A 20896-nucleotide genomic window follows, 5' to 3' on the forward strand; every position below is an offset into this window, starting at 1 on the left:
AGGAATTCAAACACTCAACAGTAAAAAACAAAACTGAAAAAGAACAACAACAAAAAAACACGGCTGGGGTTGTGGCTCAGTGGAAGAGCATCGCCTGGTATGTGTGAGGCACTGGGTTCGATCCTCAGCACCACATAAAAATAAATAAACAAAACATAGGTATTGTGTCCATCTACAACTAAAAAATAGTTTTTAAAAAATCCAACCAAATACTACAATTAAAAATGGATAAAGGATCTAAACATATATTCCTCAAGACAACTTACACTCAGTCAATAAGTATATAAAAAAAGTTCAACACTATTAATCATAGAGAAATATAAATTAAAAACAATGCAAATCAACTCACTCAATTAGAATGACTGCTAACAAAGAGACAAAAAAACTGGTGGTGAGGATATAGAGAAAGGGGTACTCATAACTGTTGACGGGAATGTAAGTCAGTATAGCCATTATGGGAAATAGAATGAAGGTTTCTCAAAAAACTAAAAACAGAACTACCATATGATTCAGTAATCCCACTACTAGGAAAAAAATCAAAAGGAAATTAAATCATTACATCAAAGAAACATTTGCACACCATGTTTATTATAGCACTATTCATAATAATAAAGATATGGAATCAACAGAGTATCCGTTGATAAATGGATAAAATCAATGTGGTGTGTGTGTGAGTGTATGTATGTGTACACACACACACACACACACACACACACACACACACACAGTGGAATAGTATTCAGTCATAAAAAAGTCTCAAATCCTTTTATTTGCAGAAACATGGAGGACATTCTGTTAAATGAAATAGCTAGACACAGAAAGACAAACACCACATTTTCACTCATTTGTGAAAATTTTAAATGTTGATCACAAGTACAGCAAATAGTGGTCATGAGAGGTTGGATAATGGGTATCAAAAATACTAGGAGATAGGAAGAATTGGTTCTAATATTCTATAACATATTGGGGATAATTACTGTCTACGGCAAGTTATTTTATATTTTAAAATGATCAGAAAAAATGGTTCCAATGGAAATGATAATATTTTAAGAGATGGAAATACTAATTACCCTGATTTGATCATTACACTGTATACATGTATCAAATTATCATATTGCATCCCCTAAGTAAGTATGTCACTAAAAAACCAACCTATCAATGAAGTAAAAGATAATCAATGGAATGGGAGAAAATATCTACAAATCACATATTTCATAAGGTACTACTCTTCAGAATATATAAAGGACTAGTATAAGTCAACAACAAAAAACTGATTTAGAATGGACATATATGTAAATAGACATTTCTCCAAAGACATACAAATGGTCAATAAGCACATGAAAAGATGTTCAACATCACTAATTAATAAGACAATACAGGGCTGTGGGTATAGATCAAAGGTAGAGTGCTTGTATAGCATGCATGAGACCCTGTGTTCAATCCTCAGTACTAAAGAAAAAAGAAAATGCAAATCAAAACCACAATGAAATACAGCTTCACTCTCATTAGGATGATAATTATCCAAAAATTTTTAAAAAGAAAGAAAACAACAAGCGTTGGAGAGAATGTGGATAAATTAGAACCCCAGTACAGCACCTATGGAAAACCCTTGGTTGTTCCTTAAAAGGTAAAAATAAAATTATCATATGATCCAGCAATTTTACTTCTGGGGTATATACCCAAAAGAATTAAAAGAAAGAATTTAAACAGATTACTTGTATACCCATACTCATAGCAACAATATTCTTAATAGCCAAAAAGTGGAAACAAACCAAATATCCGTCAAAAGATGAATGGCTAAACAAATTGTGACATATACTTATAATGAAATACTGTTCGGCCTTAAAAAGGAATAAAATTCTGATACCATGCTACAACATAATGAATCTTGAGATAAAGTGAACCTTAAGGCTAAGTGTAATAAGCTAGTCCCAAAAGGACAAACCACGTACACAGGTACCTAGAATGTTGTCAAATTCATACAGAGAGCAGAATGGTGGCTGCCAGGGTCTGAGGGTAGGGAATAATGGGGGGTTAGTGTTTTATGGGTACAGAGTTTCAGTTGGGGAAGTGGAGACATGATGATGGGTGTCTGATAATATGAATGTACTTTAATGCCATAGAATTATACACTTAAAAATAGCTAAAATGGCTGGGTGCAGAGGTGGGACACCAGTAATTCCAGCAACTTGAGAGGCTGAGGCAGGAGAATCACAATTTCAAGATCAACCTCAGCAATTTAGTGAGGCCCTAAGCAACTTAATGAGACCCTGTCTCAAAATAAAAAATAAAAATGGCTGGGGATGTGGCTCAGGGGTTAAGAGCCCCTGGGTTCAATACCAGGTACCAAAAAAATAGAGGTTAAAATGGCAAATTTGACACTGCCATCTTTTACTATAGTAAAAAAAGTAACGGGGTTCTTAAGAAAGTTTATGAATTAATGACAAACATTAGCACTGTATCTGATTAATGCATATAATCTCACTTTGAATGTTTTGTTTTACTAAATAATGTTTTTACTAGGCTAATGAATGTTATTACCTCCTGAATTTCTTTTTCTAGTAGCTCAACTCTTTCTCGAAGGTGTCTTCTTTCTGTGTCAATTGAGAGAAGTTCCAGTCGAACTGAGCTGCTCTCTCCTTCCGCTTGATGGGCTTTGACTTCCCAGTCTTCAGCACGGTTATGAAGCAACTGAAATCTGTCTAACAAATCTTGATTTTCTTGTTCCTGTTTTAAGTATAATTAAATTGTTTCTAAATTAGTTAACTGTCTCTCACTGGAACACTGTGTCATAAACACATATACACATTGGGAATTTTGTTCTAATTTTGGAAGCATCAGGTATCTATGCACTATACTACAATCTATGGGAAAATATAAAAAGACAGGTAAGACCTTCTCAAATGTTTAATGTATAATAGCATGAACAAAATAGACAAACATGAAAGATTTTAATAAATCAGTGTGAAATCCAATGTTAACAATGTTTTTCACCTTAGCAGCCATTAAGCTCTCACATCGTGACACCTCAGTTATATAATTATGCACTCTACTCTTCATTTCTTCTTTTTCTTGTATTGCTGCTTCCAATTCCAATGAGATTGCCTATAAATCAGAAATAGAAGACAAATCTCAAGTGAACACAGTACCAAACAAGTTCTATTTATATTCAAATAGTTCCTTTGGAATGAGGGAATAAGAAAGAACAGGGCAAATGTAAAGTTTTTCCTATTATTGTCACATATATTTCCTGGCTGATCTTGGACACTGACTTTTTTTTTTTAATTTTTTTAGCTGTCAATAGACCTTTATTTATTTATATTTGGTGCTGAGAATCAAACCCAGTGCCTCACAAGTGCTAGGTGAGCGCTCTATCACAGAGCTATAACCCCAGCCCAGATGTTGACTTTGTACACCAAATTTTACCACGCATATTCCATAACATTCCTGACCATGTAATTGGACTTTTACACTAAGGGCTAGTTATGGTTAGAGTTTGACCTTTTTAAGAAATTCATAATCCTTATATAGGAATACATGATTAATATAACTCCACATAATATATAACCACAATAATGGGATCCTAACTGGAATAAGTTATACTTATTCTATGTATGTATAACGTGTCAAAATACACTCTACTATCATGTATATCTAGAAAAAATAAAATATATCACAGTCCAACTTCAAAAAAACCCACAAATTTGTATTAGTAATATGCTTTATGAATAATACTGAAAGTAATTTTTAAAAAACAAAATACTTAAAACAGAAAATCATTAGTCATCTTGTATAATCCTTTAATAAACTAGCAATAATAAAAATGCTATCTCAAGGGCTAGAGTTGTGCTCAGCTGTAGAGCGCTTGCCTGGCATGCGTGACGCACTGGGTTTAATTCTCAGCACCACAAATAAATAAATAAAATAAAGGTCCATTGACAACTAAAAAAAAATTTTTTTAAATGCTAACTCTCAGCACTTGACAGTTTAAAATACTCCTAATTTATTTTTAATCTAATGAATTAATTAATTAAAGAGACAGAGTCTCACTACATTGTTTAGGCTGGTGTTGAACTTCTAGGCTTAAGTGATTCTCTTGCCTCAGCCTCCTGATTAGTTGAGACTACACCAAGTGCCATCATGGCAGGGTAAACTAGATTTTTTAATGGCCGGATAGAAGACATTTTCCTTAAAGAATTACCTATGTTGCTTTACTACTTAGCAAACAAAAAATAGGTACTCTAAAACCACCAAAGTTTTTGCACTGGGTGTTCATACTTGGTTTTCTCTTGCCATTGTACTCAAATCATCTTGTAATCTTCTGTTTTCCTTAAAAGCTATTTCTCTAGCTCTTCCTACTTCATCAAGTTCTTTGTGAACTGCATCAAGCTGGCGCCGGAGGCTGTTTATCTCCCGGTCTCGATTAGTCAATGCTTCCTTTAGCTGGCTGTTAAATGAATGATGTGGAAATAATGAATCTTTTTAGAAAACTGCAGTTCATTTAAAAGAAAACTGCTGTAGTCTGAATTAAATATACTAAGAATATAGGAAATTAAAACTGCTGCATTGAGATACTAATTAATTAAGTAAAGCAGGTATTTTATTAGATCTCTACCAATCATTATCTGCAAATAAAGACATAAAACAGATTTATTATTCCAAAAATAATAAACACAGAACCAAAATGTTTATCCAAGGTGTTAAGAACCAAACATAAGAGATTCAATTGGCAAATATTTATTAAATGTTTACTCTCCCACTATTATTTAATTTGTAAAGGCAAGTAAAATAAATATAATGAATGACTTATCTTTAAGCAGTTTAAAATCTTTCTGGGGAGATAGACATAAAATGTAAATTTTTTAACCGTTCAAGATAAATTTAGATGGAGGAAATTCAAAATTGATACTAAAGTAATCAAAATTTTAATGAGTAGAGGCTGAACAGGATAATTACAGTAAAAATAGAGTTAAGTAGGAAATGTTAAAGAATAATTAATAAGACACAAATGTTTAGATATGGATGACAGAGGAAGAGATAATTAAAGAGGATAACATATTCTCAAGCAGGAGACTGAGAAAATGATGCCACTGGCAAAAATGGGAAAATTGAAAAAAGAAACTATCTTATTGCTGATGCCTACTAAACAGATAAAACTATTCACAGAAAATTTCTGAAAAAGCTGGATGCCATCTGATTTATTACTTACTTCATGGATAATTCGCACTCTGAGATAGTTATCTTCATCTGAGCAATAGCTTTCTCCTATAGAAATTATAAAAATATACAATATTTTAAATAATTCATATAGAAATGTCTTAGCTAAATTCATATAATTTATCACATTTAGTTAAGTACACAGTTTGATTATATAAATTATGCATAAAGGAAAATTCCAAGTAAACATATTTCCATGTCTAAATTATACTTTACAATTGGCATGTTTCTTCCCACCCTAAGAACTTGAATGGTCTCTTTAAAAAGTTTGCTTTAATAATATCTGATAAAATCACATTCTAACAAAAGATAAAATTACATTTTGAAGATATAAATTATTGAGATAAAATGCCTGGGTCGTGGGGTGATAAGACCTTTGTATCTGAAACAGAATAAAATAATCCTTCCTATTTAGATGTTGGAAAATATTTAATACTTATGTACTTTATTGTCTAGGTTTTCTTGCAAGTCTGCAATCTTTTCTGTCTTCTCATCTACAGTCTCCTGAAGAATGTCCTTTTCTTTATCAATAACACCAATGGTCTTTTTCATTACATGAGCCTCCTCATCCTGTGAAGTCATCTTAAGGTTTAGTTCATCTATAAACGAAAAGAAATGTTTGTTAGACAAAGTAAATCAGGATTAGTAAAAACAAAATTTAAATCACTTACTTATTTTTCCCTCCAGTATTTTAATTTGTTCTTGGGCTGATTCAAGTTCACCTCTTTTTAGGGAAAGTCGGTGCTGATAGTCATCAAGTGACCGCTGTAGCTGCTCATTTACTATCCTAAAGAAGCAGTGGACAAAATCAAATGGTATTCTTTACCTCTCTTAGAATAATTTTTAAAAATGAGATGTCTTAAAAATAGTTTTTCTTATTTTTAAGTTTCTTTTATTTATTTTGAAGCTCTTCCAGTATAATCAACGGCCTTACATAATTGCATGCTGTCCACCATTCTTCTCCAAATATAGTATAAAAATCAAATTAATTGTATACTCTTTCCTAGAGGTCTCTTGGCAGTTTTAAAGTTCTTCTCAGTTTCCTAATTATCAGCACCCTTTCCCTTAAAATCTATTTCCAATAGTGGAGACAAAAAAAAAAAAAAAAAAAAAAAAAAAAGTGCTGTTCTTATAGTACGGCCTACCACTTCAGAGTACTCTCCATAAATCCTGACCTTCTTGACTAGTATAAGCTTGTTATTTTGCATCTCCCTTTTGGATGGCTAGTCAATGGAGGTCATAGTAAATAGGAAAGGCAGGCACTCTTTTAGTGCGATAGGGATTTAAAACTAAAGATTGGTTTTAGGGAGAAAAGAAAGGATGTCTGACAGGCTAAGCAGTTAACAATAAAGGCAATTTCAGGTGTCTATTACTGATCAGTAAGATGATTTTTCAGAAATAATATCCCTAGAAACTCAACAGCAAAAATTTGCTCTCTCATCTTGGTGAGTCTCAGAATGCTCTTAGCCCTGGCCTGGGAGTCTTACTCTGCCTGGCTGGAAAGTCATGTCTCTTACCTCAGGGTATGTGTCAGGAATAGGCATCTTTGGAGGATAAAATAGGGAAGAAGATACTAAGAGCTACTTAGCTTAGAACTGCCCAATGGAGGAGGCTTGGATTGTATACAACTTGTAAAATGGGACATTTCTATAGAAATAAAGTAGTTTTACTGGCAACACTGAGAAGTATGCTGTAAAATAAAACAAATTACACTAACTTTTCTATTAGCAAGTTAATGATGATCAAGAAATAGGAAGGAGTCAGGAGAGGTGGTACATGCCTGTAATCACAGCAGTTTGGGAGGCTGAGATAGGAGGATTGCCAGTTCAAAGTCAGCCTCAGCAACAGCAAGGTGCTGAGCAACTCAGTGAGACCCGGTAACCTGCACCCCTGCCCCTCCGCAAAAAAAAAAAAAAAAAAAAAAAAAAAAATAGGGAATCTGAGCTGGGACTAACTTCTTTAGAACAGCACAACCAAACCAAACCATGTCAGAAAGGTACTAGGTTCAAGCAATATGATTTCATAACATTATAAAATTAGGTACAGGTGACTGCTACATATTCAAGCTGTTTCTCTAAGTCAAAGCTTTTTATTATATGGGCTATAACAACAGAAAGTGACACTAACCAAGTTTTACAGAAACAACTAATAACTTGCCCAAGGTCACAAAGCTAGTAAAGGCAAAGAAAAGATATAAATCTAGGCTAAACTAATCTGATATCAGTGTTCTTCTACTATATTATATTGCTTCCTATGCAGAATAAAGGAAGACCAACATCCTCTACATGGAAAAAGGAAGCCATACAAAGTCCTTTCAAAAATGAAATGGCCCCCAGAGTCCCATCCTTAATAAAGGATACCAAATGAGTGACTGCACCTGAAATTCTAGGCAGAAATGTAATAATCTCTTTTCATGTAATTTTATAAGCAGGGTAATTTGCTGGTGAAAGTAGAGTTGATAAAGGAAATCAAGATAACATCTTGATTGATATTCATACAGAGGAAGCCCTTGGGAGAGTCCTAAAAATAGCTTTGTTTTTTAATATTTTCATGTAGAAAGAAAGAGAGACAACTGAGAACCAGATCCTGGAAGTAACTTCTGACTAAACTTTACCAAGATAAAGGTCTTCTTAATGAAAGAAGTAAGGCAGAAAGTATCTAAGGAAGAATTCCTTAGTGACTGCTGTATTATTTGTTCATAATGGTGTTTGTTTCCCAGGAGTCTGACTATAGGCCAACACTCAATGAGAAAGATTATTACTAAGTATCATCTCTTGGTACACCAGAGAGGAAAGAGGGATTAACATTGTTTTTTCTTTTAGGCTTCTGCAAGGGGGTAATACAACTTGTGGCCCTAGTTCCTTAGGTTTTTTCCAATTCTAGCTACACAAACTCAGCTATCCCATTAAAGGTCATGCTTCTCTTTCTGTCTTAGTAGAATAAAACATTGGGAATGCTCAGAAGAGTTTTCTGGCATCCTAGATAATCTATGAGACTTCTTTTTCTTATCTAAAATGATTTTTAATTCCCTTAGGAAATAAATACTTTTCAAAGGAGACCTGTTACATTTGGCTTTCCAAATGTATCTAAACAAATTCTAGTAAAACTGATATCTATTGGCAAAACCTTATCTCTGATTAGAGTTTATGGACCATTTTCAGAAAATCTGCTATACTGTTTATTTGACTGAATAACTACACAACTTGTTATTTATTTTTGCAGTACTGGGGATTGAACCCATGGTGTTGTACATGTAGGCAAGCACTCTAACACTAAGCTACAATTTCAGCCCTTTTTATTTTGAGATAGAGTCTTGCTAAGTTGTCAATATGACCTCAAATTTTGATCCTCTTGCTTCAGCCTCTCATGTATATGCACCATCATGGCTAGCAACCTACAGATTTTGGCCATGCAAAGATAAAAAGCTAAGGTAAACTGAAAACAGCAGTATTTAGTTGTAAGGATCAAGGATATTTACCAAGACTTGAGAAAACTCAGTTGTCTAACAAGGTTAGAAACAATTTATTATAGAGCAGGATCGACAAACTATAGTCTGCTATTTATTTTTGGAAGACGTTAGAGCTACAAATGTTTTTTTTTTTTTTTTTAAATGCTTAAGTGATTGAGAATATTGACTTTCTATTTATGGAAAATTTGCTAACTCTGGCTCTAGAGCTTGGCTAGTATGTTCTGAGGATCCAGTAGGCATCTTTCCTGAGTATGGAAATGTTCCCTTATGAGAGCATCATGAAGTTTTGATTTGGGGTATAAAATACTACATCTCATTAAATGCTGCAATTTGAGGGGACAGCAGTCATTTGTTTAACTTTGAAAAGTGGGAATGAATGAAACTTATTATTCATTCATTCAGTCAGTCAGTGGTACTGGGGACTGAACCCAGGGGTACTCTACCATTGAACTATGTTCCCAGCCTTTTTTATTTTTCATCTTAAGACACAATCTCATTAAGTTGTCCAGGTAATCCTTGCAATCCTTTTGCCTTAGCCTCCCAAGTAGCTGGGAGTATAGGGGTGCGCTACTATGCCCGGCTAAAAGCAGGATTTTATAGTATATCCTCTGATGCTACCCCAAGAGCTAGACAAAAGACATTTTATTTGGACAATTAAGAGACTGTGCCTGATAAAGAAAATCCTGTTTGGTGACACTGAAATTTGGTGAAAAAAATGCCTAATGAAGGAAGGGAAAGAGAAGATACCCTCATGAGCTGGATGGAAAGGAACATAGGCTTCATTTACCTGAGAATCAGACTCTTAATGTGTTCGTATCAAGGAAAAGAGAGGTATATGTGATTAAAAGAGCAGCAAGAAGCTGGGTGCAGTGGCACACACCTGTAATCCCAGCAGCTCAGGAGGCTGAGGCAGGAGGATTATGTGTTCAAAGCCAGCCTCTGCAAAAGCAAGGTGCTAAACAACTCAAGTTAAGTAAGACCCTGTCTCTAAATAAAATACTAAATAGGGCTAAGTGATCGAGTTCAGTAACTGGTACCAAGGGCAGGGGTGGGGGGAGAGCAATAAGAGCACTCTTGCTCTATTAACCATATCAAAATTGGCATAAGGTTTAGATAATGTGCCTTTGCTTTCATAGGTATTATGATTTATACTGAGTTTAGCTTTGGATTTGGAACCAAAAACTTGAACTCGTGGTTCTAATAATGCTTACTAATATGGAGAATGTAAAGGTCACACTATCCTCAAAGGCAAGATGTCATAGTTTTCTGTCAAAGCAAAATGAAGTCATAAAATAATGTGATATACCCAGATTATATAAGGTAGAAAGAAAAATTCTCACAGTTCTCTCCTGTAGCACACTGACTGAATTATCCCTAAGTGAGGGAACAGACTGTGTCCAAGAAAAAAGGGTAATAGTCTAAGAACAAAAACTCCAAAGGAGATAATAGACCAGGGTATCCAAGAGAGGGCGCTGAAAGCTCTGCCCTCCTAAGCCTTCTGTGAGAAAAAAGGGGTGTAGCTACAATCAAAAGGAGAAGCAAAATGGACTAAACGCTAGATACGGCCAGCTGGATACAAGAATGAAAAGGGTATATTAATAACTGAGACAAAAACACAACACGGTATCTGTATTTTGGAGTTTAATACAGAAATGAGGAGCTGGGCCACTCAGCTGTCCTTCTCAGAATATAGGTAGTGCTTGCAAAAAGGGGAAAAAAGAAAAAAGTAGTACGTACCTTAGAATCTAAAGTCAACCTTATAAAGATAGCAGTTAAGCAGTAAAAGCAAAACTGCAGATGCTCTAAGTGGCAAACAGTGTTCCTTAACTGACCAGGTAACCCAGTTCTTGGTCTGATTTCACTAAGCTATTTCACATATCAGAAAACTCTATGAACTATGGTCTCAGGTTTTTCTTTTCTTAATTATTCCTTTGATTTCACTTTTGCTTTGTTTATTCTACTATATACACCTGTGATTCTTGGTCTTTGTATATTGGATCTTTTTTTTTTCCCCATTCCCTCATCCTTCCTTTTTGTGCTGAGTTCTGGGTAAATTTCTTGAATCTGTTTTTTATTTTACCAACTCATTTTCTCCAACAATCTACTTTTCAGTAATCTTGCAGTTTTAACTTGTCACTCTTTTTTAAAATCATGACTATAATCCTTTCTGATCAAGTTGTTACTGGTTTACATCTGCAAAACTGATTTAGTTTTACAGAGGTAATGACTTGTTGGCATCTGAAAATCTGTTCCTGATCTGTATTACAGACGTAGTTTATAGAGAGATTTCCTCTGACTTTTCAGAGTAATGTCTGGCTGAACTTCAGAATCTTTTTACTTACGGCAGTAAATCCAGATAAAAAACTGAATTTCTTTGCTTTTTGTTTCCTTGAACCTTCTGTGTTAAAAAGTGAGTCATTGCTGACCGACAACTCAATATTCTAAGCTATACATTCTGCTGTATCTCCTTTTCATCCCCATATAAGTCATTCAGGTCTTTTGGTTTTATGTAAGAAACGTGTCCTAGATAACAGCCTCTGTTCTCCAAGTTCATGGCCACGTTTCAGTCCAGACCGCTGGTGTCCACTGTTTGCCATTGGTCTCTAAGACTTCAAATCCATGTTCCATATTTCTACCAGAGTTAGCTTTCTAAAAAGCAAGCTACTCACCATAAATCCTCCTTTGTTAAAAATGTCTGCTTTTTAATCAGAAAGGGTCAAAAATAGGAGATAAATATTCGGACTTTACATTATTTTCTTGAAAGAGGCAAGAAAAATAAGAAAAATGGCAAAGGTAGCAAAAAATTCTATGCTTTTCAGCAATCCTACACTATGTAGTACAAATATCTGACATATCTGCTAGGAGGATTTTAAAAGAAGGCAGATTCAAAAACTTGTTTACAATCATACTAATCTGTGAACATTAAAAAAAATAAAGATACTGAGTTGGATGCAGTGGCTCATGCCCCTAATCCCGGCAGCTTGGGAGGCTGAGACAAGATTGTTAAATTCCAGGCCAGACTCAGCAATTTAGTGAGGCCATATGCAACTTAGTGAGATTCTATCTCAAAATAAAAAATAAAAAGAGCTATAGATGTGGTTCAGTGGCCCTCAGGTTCAATTCCTGACACCAAAACCAAAAACCAAAAAAAGATACCTAAAACCTACTGAGATTTTCTCAGCAAATTTAAAGCCAGAGAGGTAAGCCCTAACTCCATACTTTTCAAAAGTTCCTAGAGAACAGTGATTTAAATCCTGGTCTTGGGGCTGGGGAGATAGCTCAGTTGGTAGAGTGCTTGCCTTGCAAGCACAAGGTCCTGGGTTCGATCCCCAGCACCCAAAAAAAGTAAAATAAAAATAAATGAATAAATAAATAAATCCTGGTCTTTTTGACTCCCTGTGGCTGTGTTTGTACCAGGAACTGCCTGTGTAAAAGTGCAAGTCAAGATGGCCCAGCTGCTATGGTGCTACAGGCCTGGGGAAACTGCAAAGGCTGTGTTATCAGTTGGGACCTTGAGCTCAGGCACCAGTTCCCAGGGATAGAGAATTTCAAGCAAAACAAGATAACTCTAATGTCTCGTCAGTCCTGTGCCCTTTAGATCGTCCGCTTTGTTAAAACTTTTCCATGAATAACCTTTTGATGATGAAACCTATATAATAAACATGCTAAGCTAGCTCTGGGTCACTGTTTCTCCATCAGAGAGCAGTGTCCCACTTGGCCCCACCTTTTTCTAAGTGTGTCTGTTTGTCTTTTCTTCATCCCCCATTAATCCTGCTTATCTATTGTCTTTCCCTAAATTAATGACCGCGACTGAGAACAAAAATTAGTGCCGTGACAGCTGGCACTCAAACACAGACTGGACACAGGAACTTTTCCAATGGTCAGATGAGGGGATACTCCTAAGGCCATAGCAGTTAAAGAAAGGTGATAAGCAAGTTTATAGATGTGTCTAAAACATGGGACACCAGGGATCCAAACAAAGGGATCTCTATGTTGCAATGCTTAAGACTATGCTTTCTTGGTTTATGCTAGATCTCTCTCTCTCTCTCCTAGGCTTGCATTTAGAATGTAAATTGCAGAAACTGGTGTGAGACCAAAGGAAAAAAAAGTGTCACTTTTAAATTCAAGCTGCTGGGGCTGGCTATCTTGTTTGCTCTGGTACCTGCCACCCTGCTTTCTTAACAAGTTCCTCCCTAACCCTATAGCACAGGGAGATAAATGAAATGATCTTATTTATACAATTTTTCTTTTTCTTAAAAAACTTTCCAGAGGATTTAAGGACTCTAAGCCAAAAGTAAACTCTGATCTGCTAAATACTGTTAACTACTTTTGTCTGATATCTTGGTTTCTGCAGTTAAAAATGAGATGAGTAGGGCTGGGGATATAGCTCAGTTGGTAGAGTGCTTGCCTTGCAAGCACAAGGCCCTGGGTTCAAATCCCCAGCACCCAAAAAAAAAAAAGATGAGATGAGTAAATTAGATTTAATGTTAGTTAGGGATTATCATAAATGTGTTTGTTAAAGGAGACATCTGATTAATTTATAAAGTAGGGGTGCTAAACATCAACTGTTGAATATACAATCAACTACTCTTGATTTCTTAAATTCTACAAGGTAATATATTTAAACACTAAATGTGTTTTTATAAATTGGTAAATGGGAAAAAGCTTGAGATTGCTTTGTGTCTGTGTCTTCATTAAAACAAGGTTACTAAGAGCTAAGATTTTTATCAGGTATAATTTACAAACCAAAGTTTAAAAGGTTTCAATTAAAGTACCATAAAAAACAAAAGTATTTCATCTTATTATAAGTGGATTGTTTCAAAATATAAATTTAAAAAGAGGGAAAGAGATATTTTGTGATCGGAAAGAGATATAAAGCTCGTGAAGGATAAGATATAGGAAGGGTCTAGGTATGGAAACAAAAAGTAGAAGAAAAAAAATGTTTCTGGATAACAAAGTCTGTGTGATAAAGTAAAAAGCTGTAGAATGTCTAAGTAAGTAAGAGAAGGTTTGTGTAAGTTGCAGAAGGTTTGTGTAAGTTACAGAAGGTTTATAAAGGGTAAAATTCAAAAAGTTTGCGTATAACTAAATTGACTATATTTATTGGTTATAATTAGCAAAATCAGTTATTCAAGACTTTTCTTAAGGTCAAATATTAATGTACTGACTTCCATGTATTAAAGTAATAAGGATTTCTTAGAACATTAATCTTATCTATGAAGATAATTTCTTAGCACTTATACCTCCTGGTAAAAGAAAAAATTGCCGGTTTCTATTATTACCACCATAATCATTTATTTTGTATTAATTTCACTACAGTACTCATGTCTTCCTGTTTTTTTCATAGAAGCACCCACCACCCAGATGACTTCACAAACTGTTTTTTCCAAACCAGAATTTTGCCACGAATCCCTCAACTGACCAAAACATTCCTGGGACGGGTCGGTGGCGGGGGGCAAACTTGCCCTATGTTGCCTCCTCTCAGCCTGAAGCAGTCAGAGCGGTCATTGCTCATGTCCCCTTATAACAGTAGGGGTTCCCTTACTCAGATTGAAAACAAAGGACAATTAACTCTAAGTTCATCTAATCTGTTTCAGCACTTCAGAGTAGACACGCATTGGTTACATTTAAAAAATAAAAGAGGGGGAGATGTGGAGAGTGGTAATTTGAATCATGGTCTAACTGCCTCAAGGCTGCGGTGCACTGGGAACTTCCTGTGCAAAGGTGCAGGTCAAGATGGTACAGTTGCTATTGTGACACTGGCTAGGGTGGTTACGTGCAAAGGCATGCAGCTGTATCAGTCGAGACCTTGAGCTCAGCCACCAGCTCCCAGGGATAGAATTCTGAACAAAATGAGATGACCCTAATGTCCCATCAGTCCTGCATTCTTCAGATTAGCTCTGGGTCACTGCTTCTCCATCAGAAAGTACTGTCTCACCTGACCCCAATCTTTTCCTGTGTGTGTCTGTCTGTCTTTTCTTCATCCCCCATCGCCCCTCATCTAGTTTTTGAATTCATTGCCCTGGCTGAAAGCAGAGATGGGGCCATGGCAGCCAACTTTTGAAACTACTGTTCAAAGGTACGATCTGAAATACCATGGTTATAAACCTCATATAACCAGAAACATGTTCTCAGGAGTAAAATAAAAAAAGTTCCAATAAACTTACCTAAGGGAGTTCATCTCTGTTTTCTGATGAGCTGAGTCACCAGTCACATGGCTAATTTGGCTAATTTGTTGAGCTTGAAATTTTGATTTGTTCTCTAATGACTCTATTGTTTCTTTCATTAGTAACATTTTCGATTGTAATTCATATTTTTCACTTTCAAGCTATAATTTAAATTTAAAAAATTAATAGGCATATATCTTAATGTTTCAATTTTATTTTTCATAGGCACTCCTTAATAATGTTTATGGTAAAAAACTAAGGGAATAAATTACATATTTTTAAAACCACAAATTCATGTGTTATTAGGTTACAGATGTCAGAATCAGCATACCCACTTATGTCTACTTTGCACTATCACCAAAATGAAAGAAAAGATACAAACAAAAAAAAACTAAAGAACAAATCCATAACAGCAATGAAACAGAAAGGGAAACCATTAGCAAAATGAAAAATTTATCTAAAAAAAAAAAATAAGTAGACAAGGCTTAATTAAGGAAAAAGCAGAGTAGAAAACACTATAATCCAAACACAAAATGGGAAAGATTCATGTGAGAAAACAAAGATTTTCTTGAAGGATATAAAATGTAACCTAGCTGATATACAGATACCAGGCTTTTGGATGAGAACACAAAACTGTAAATGTACTTAAATTTTCACAAACAATAAAAAAAAAATCCCAACAAAATTCCAATAAAAATCCTAATAACCTTTCTAAAAAGAGGGTGGCTTAGAAGTTATTCTAAAAATCCATTTAGGAAAAAGAAAGCTATGAGATAGCAAAAACAAACCAGAAAGCTACTGTAATTAAAACAGCACGAATTTCACAGAAATGGAAAGCATATCTTGTCCAAATGAGAGAGGGAGAGGATGATTTGTGTATCTACCACATGACTTTAAAAATACTATCTAAAGCTTTGAAACGAATTGTGGGCAGTCTCCAGTCACATCTTCCACCCACTGCCCACAGAAACTACTATCCTGCATATTGTGTTTCTCATTCCTTGTTTTTGTTTTGTTTTGCTTTGAGATGAGGTTTCACTACATTGCGCAGGCTGATTTTTAACTCCTGCACTCTAGGGATCCTCCTGCTTCAGCCTCCCTAGTAGCTGGGACTATAGAAATGCATGTCAGCACCCCATTGCTTGCTTTTCTTTGGTGTACTACATTAGTGTGAATTCCTAAAAAATATACTGCTTAGTTTTACATATTTTTCAACTTCCCATTAGTGGAATCATACTGCACATTTTCTTCAGCAATTTGCTTTTTATTTTAAATACATTTTTAGTTGTCAATGGACCTTTATTTTATTTATGTGCAGTGCTGAGAATCAAACCCAGGGTTGCACACATGCTAGGCAAGCGCTCTACCACTGTGCAACCCGGCCCAGCTTCAGCAATTTGCTTTTTTGGTGTAACCTTTTTTTGGGGGGTGGGTGGGTACCAGGGATTGAACTCAGGGGCAACTCAACCTCTGAGCCACATCTCTGCCCTTTTTTTGTATTTTATTTGGAGACAAGGTCTTACTGAGTTGCTTAGTGCCTCACTGTTGCTGAGACTGGTTTTGAACTCTGGATCCTCCTGCCTCAGCCTCCCAGCCTAACCTAACCCCCTGCTGGGATTATAGGCATGTACCACTGTACCCCAGAGGTATAATTTTTGTACATGCTGTAAGTTTAGATGTAAAATTTGTACTCATTGACCATTAGTAGCTATTGTTCCTTCTAACACGCCACTGAATGAATTACAACCATTTATTGATTTTTCACATAACTGATGACGTCTAGATTGTTTCTCCTATTCTATCAGAGAATTAATATTTTAGGCTTAGTGGGTCCTATAGTTTGTTACCATTTCTTCACTGAGGCACAAAAGCAGACACAGATTGAATTGGCCCAAGGGTCATAGTTTGCTGACTCCCATTCTCGAGTACACATTTAGAGATGAAACTGGTCATATAACATGCCTTTGTTAGATAATGCCAAATTAGTCTACAAAGAGGTAATAGTTTGCACTCTCAGGAATGATATATACTTGCAAATACTTGTCATAACTTGTTAATTTCTGATGACCTCATTTATAAGATGATTTTACTATAGTTTTACTCTGTATTTCCCCTACCATTGAGGTAGGGCATCTTTTAATGTTTATTAGTAATTTGTAATTTCTTCCTTCATGAAATGTCTATTTACACTTGATTTCCCCCCCAGTACGTGGGATGGAAAGTAGGGACTCATATATGCTGGGCAAGAGCTCTACCACTGAGCCACATCTCCAGCTTTACCTGTTCGAATTTGTGAGTGTGTGGTGGGGAAGGATCTGGCAAAGGTGATAAATGTAGCAATTTGTTTTCTGGGGGCTGGGGAGATAGCTCAGTTGGTAGAGTGCTTGCCTTGTAAGCACAAGACCCTGGGTTCGATCCTCAGCACCCAAAAAAAAACAAAAACAAAACAATTTGTTTTCTGAATTAGTGATTTGTCTTTGTCATTTTGGTTAGAAGATAAACAAAGGTGGTTTGGTCAATGCACTTATCTATGTTTTCCTTTAAGGAATAAATTTATGTCTTATTTCACAGCACACACTCTGGCACCAGATATCTGCTAGCTATGTGATCTTGGGCAAGTTTCCTTTCTATCTGTTTTCTTATCTGTGAATGAAAATAATATTAGTATTTACTTCATATAGTTGTGAGAATCAAAATACATATATATGTATATGTGTGTCTATGTGTATGTATACACATAAATTTATCACATTAAAAAATGTGGCTGACACATAGTAAATGCTATGTAAATGACTGCTCTTATTATTTTCCCAAGGTCAAGATTTTCTCTTGCGTTTCTTTAAAAAATGTGGTTTGTTTTAGACATTCAAATAGTCTTGAAATGACTTTTTAGGCATGGTGTATCTGAGGTAAAATCCAATTTCTTTTTCTTCTTTTAATATAAGAATCTACTGTTCCAGAAACAATTACCAAGTTACTCAATAATTATTCCTTTCCTCAATGATCTGAGTTCTTTTATGTATCAGGTTTCCTTATATTTACAGGTTTGCTCTCCACTGGTGTTTTCTCAGTTTCTGTTTAATCTCCAACTTAATTACAATGACTTTAAAGTCCTCATATCTGGTAGTGCAAGTCCAGCATCATGTCCTTCTTTAAAATTTCTATGTGATTCTTGGCTCTTTATTTCCAAGTAAATTTTAATAAATATTGCTGATTTTCATCATATATACATGGTATACATTTGTATATACCTTCTTAGGACTTCAGTTGGAACTACAATTCTACAGATCAACTTTGGAAGGACTTATATTATTTTTATAATCATCGTACTTGTTACCTTTATAATAAGCCTGACATATCTGTTCACCTATTTGTCTTCTTTAGTAACTTTCAATATGGTTGCATACTGTTTTTGATAAAGATCCTGCAAATTTATCTACAGTAACCTTGTATTATTATCACTACCAAAAAAGCACTTTTTAAATTTATTGTGCTTAGGATCTTTCATGCTTCTGAAATTCATTATGCATTTTGAATCAGAGGACTTTTGTGTTTTCACAATATCTAAAAATAATGACGTTTCTTTGAATACTGCTTCTCTCAAATATCCTATTATATCCTCCTCAAATTGTGACTAAACACATATCAGACCTTTCCACTCTATTCTCTAACATTTTAACTTCTTTTATATTTTCTATCTCCTGGTATCTTTCCAAGGACTTCCAGTACTTTTTTCAGACAGATTTTCCAGTTTATTAATTCCTGCTTCAGGTCAAGTTGGAGTGATAAGGATCAGATTTACTTTCCTGTTTGAAATAACTAAAAATTGGACTAAACATAACAAACAATGGTTTTCAAGATACTAGGAAAAAGGCAATGATAGAGAACCCTGAGAGACAGGAAGCAAACAAGATGAGTTTTATGATCACTCCAGCTTGTTGCCTGGAGAATTTCCAGGCCATAGCATAGGAAATAGAAACCAGGTAGAACCCTGTGGAGCCCCCTAAAAGACAGGACTTAAAAGTCAAGGCAGCTGGAGTTTGTAGGACAGATACTGAAGAACTGCACAGAGTGAAAGCTCCAGATATCTGTAAAGGGTGTCCCTTGAGTCTTAAGATAAGTAGAGCTCAGTACAGAAAACTAGCCAAGGCTAGGGAAGAACCATCAAGAAGTGACAATACTTGAGAGTCTCTTTCTTTAAAAAAAAAAAAAAAAAAAAAAAAAAAAGACAATCCTCAAGGCTCATACAGGGCAGCAATAGTTCCTGTTCTCATTAATCATTTGAAAACTTTATAATTCACAGAGCAACAAGTAACATATTTAAGAGAGTTTTCTCTCAGTAGTAAAAATCAGTTCAAGACTAAGTACTACTTTGGTTCGACCTAATGAAGTTTACAATGAAGGATGAATAGGAACAGGCTATTTTGTATGTGATTTAACTGCATCCTAGAACAAACCTCAAGAATATAGATACTACAAAACTACTTAGCAACTGAGAGGTTATAATTTATAACATCTGGCATCCAATCTAAAATTACCAGGCATGCAAAAAACAAACAAACCAGGAAAATACAATCCATGATAAAGAGAAAAGTCAACTGATCCAGATGACAGAAGGCAAATAAATAAAAACAGTGAAAACAGTAATAGAAATTAACCAAAACGAAACAGAAGATTGTTGGGAACACACCAAATTGTCAAAAATCCTATCTCTATTTGGCCTTCTGTATCCATGGGTTCCACAATCACAGATTCAATCAACTATAGATTGAATATGATGTAGTTAGGCCTATTATGGTTGGATCTGTATCAAATATGTACAGACTTTTTTTCTATTCATTATTCACTAAGCAATATAGTATAACAACTACTTGTGTAGCATTTACATTGTTAGGCATTATAAATAATCTAGAGATGATTTAAAGTATAAGGGAGGATGTGTACAGGTTATATGGAATTACTAAGCCATTTTATATAGGGTACGTAAGCATCTTTGAATTATGGTATATGAGGGGATATACCCTGGGGATATTGAGAGATGACTGTAATGAAGAGCAAGGGTGAATTTCACTTCTTACTCTGTCTATATTATATAATTATTTTTATATGACAAAACCACAATAATCGTAACTAGCAACTACTGAATGCTTACACTGTGTTTTGTTTTGTTTTGTTTTGTTTTTTAGGTAATGGGATGCTTAACCACTGAAACACAACCCTAGCCCTTTTTACTTTGAGACAGGGTTGCTTAGAGTCTCGTTAAGTTGCTGAGGCTGACCTTGAAGTTGCCATCCTCCTGTCTCAGCCAACTGAGTTGCTGAGATTGCAGGTGTGCGCCACCACACCTGGCCCAGGTACTCTTCTAAATTCTTCATGTGTATTATTAATACATTAAATTTTCACAAAAACCCTAAGAAGTACTAACACTATTCCTATATTTTAAAGAAAATGAGGAACATACAGGTCAAGTAACTTGCCTATAAGTGATAGAAGACAAAGAAGGATTTGAACCCATGTAACCAGCCTTGAGTGTACATATTCCTATTCTCTGCTACACAACTTTACTAGCATAGTATTTTGTAATTTTAAAAGCATATTGTATTTAAACCATAATTGACATAGTCATTCATATAATACAATATATCCCAGTTTGCTTGGTTTGATAAATTACCTGATGATTAATACATGTCAAATGTTCAATAGTTTTCTCTAATTCTGTTTTTCCAAAAACACTCATTTCCTGGACATTCTGAAAGAGAATTTTATAGAAAATGTTCATTTATATTAGACAATAAAGCAAAATCATCCAAGTAAGTAATGTAAGTCTACATGCTATTACATCTATCTTTTTATAAAACAGAAATGTTTTAGAAACAAAATCACTAGATATTACAAAAACCATGTTTTGGGTTTTAATAAAGGGCATGATAGCTAGAAGTGATACTGGTCAAATTACATTGTTACATTGTGTGCATGTATGAATATGTAACAATAAATCCCATTATTATGTACAATTATAATACACCAATAAAAAATGTAGAAA

General features: G+C 34.9%; 1 protein-coding gene across 5 annotated transcripts in view; it reads right to left on the minus strand.

Annotated features, from left to right (window-relative positions):
* Positions 1 to 20896, minus strand: part of Cep135 (centrosomal protein 135) — a 73340-nt gene that overhangs the window by 18540 nt on the left and 33904 nt on the right. For all 5 annotated transcript variants that reach the window (XM_047566982.1, XM_047566984.1, XM_047566980.1 and 2 more), the window contains 8 exons: positions 20525 to 20602; positions 14854 to 15014; positions 5889 to 6004; positions 5662 to 5816; positions 5210 to 5265; positions 4279 to 4447; positions 2995 to 3105; positions 2542 to 2727 (listed from right to left, as the gene is read on the minus strand). In XM_047566982.1, coding sequence (XP_047422938.1) covers positions 2542 to 2727; positions 2995 to 3105; positions 4279 to 4447; positions 5210 to 5265; positions 5662 to 5816; positions 5889 to 6004; positions 14854 to 15014; positions 20525 to 20602 — 1032 coding nt within the window. The remainder of the gene's footprint in view (positions 1 to 2541; positions 2728 to 2994; positions 3106 to 4278; positions 4448 to 5209; positions 5266 to 5661; positions 5817 to 5888; positions 6005 to 14853; positions 15015 to 20524; positions 20603 to 20896) is intronic.

The sequence above is a fragment of the Sciurus carolinensis genome, chromosome 10 (assembly GCF_902686445.1).
Source record: "Sciurus carolinensis chromosome 10, mSciCar1.2, whole genome shotgun sequence".
In the NCBI taxonomy this organism is placed as follows: domain Eukaryota; kingdom Metazoa; phylum Chordata; class Mammalia; order Rodentia; family Sciuridae; genus Sciurus; species Sciurus carolinensis.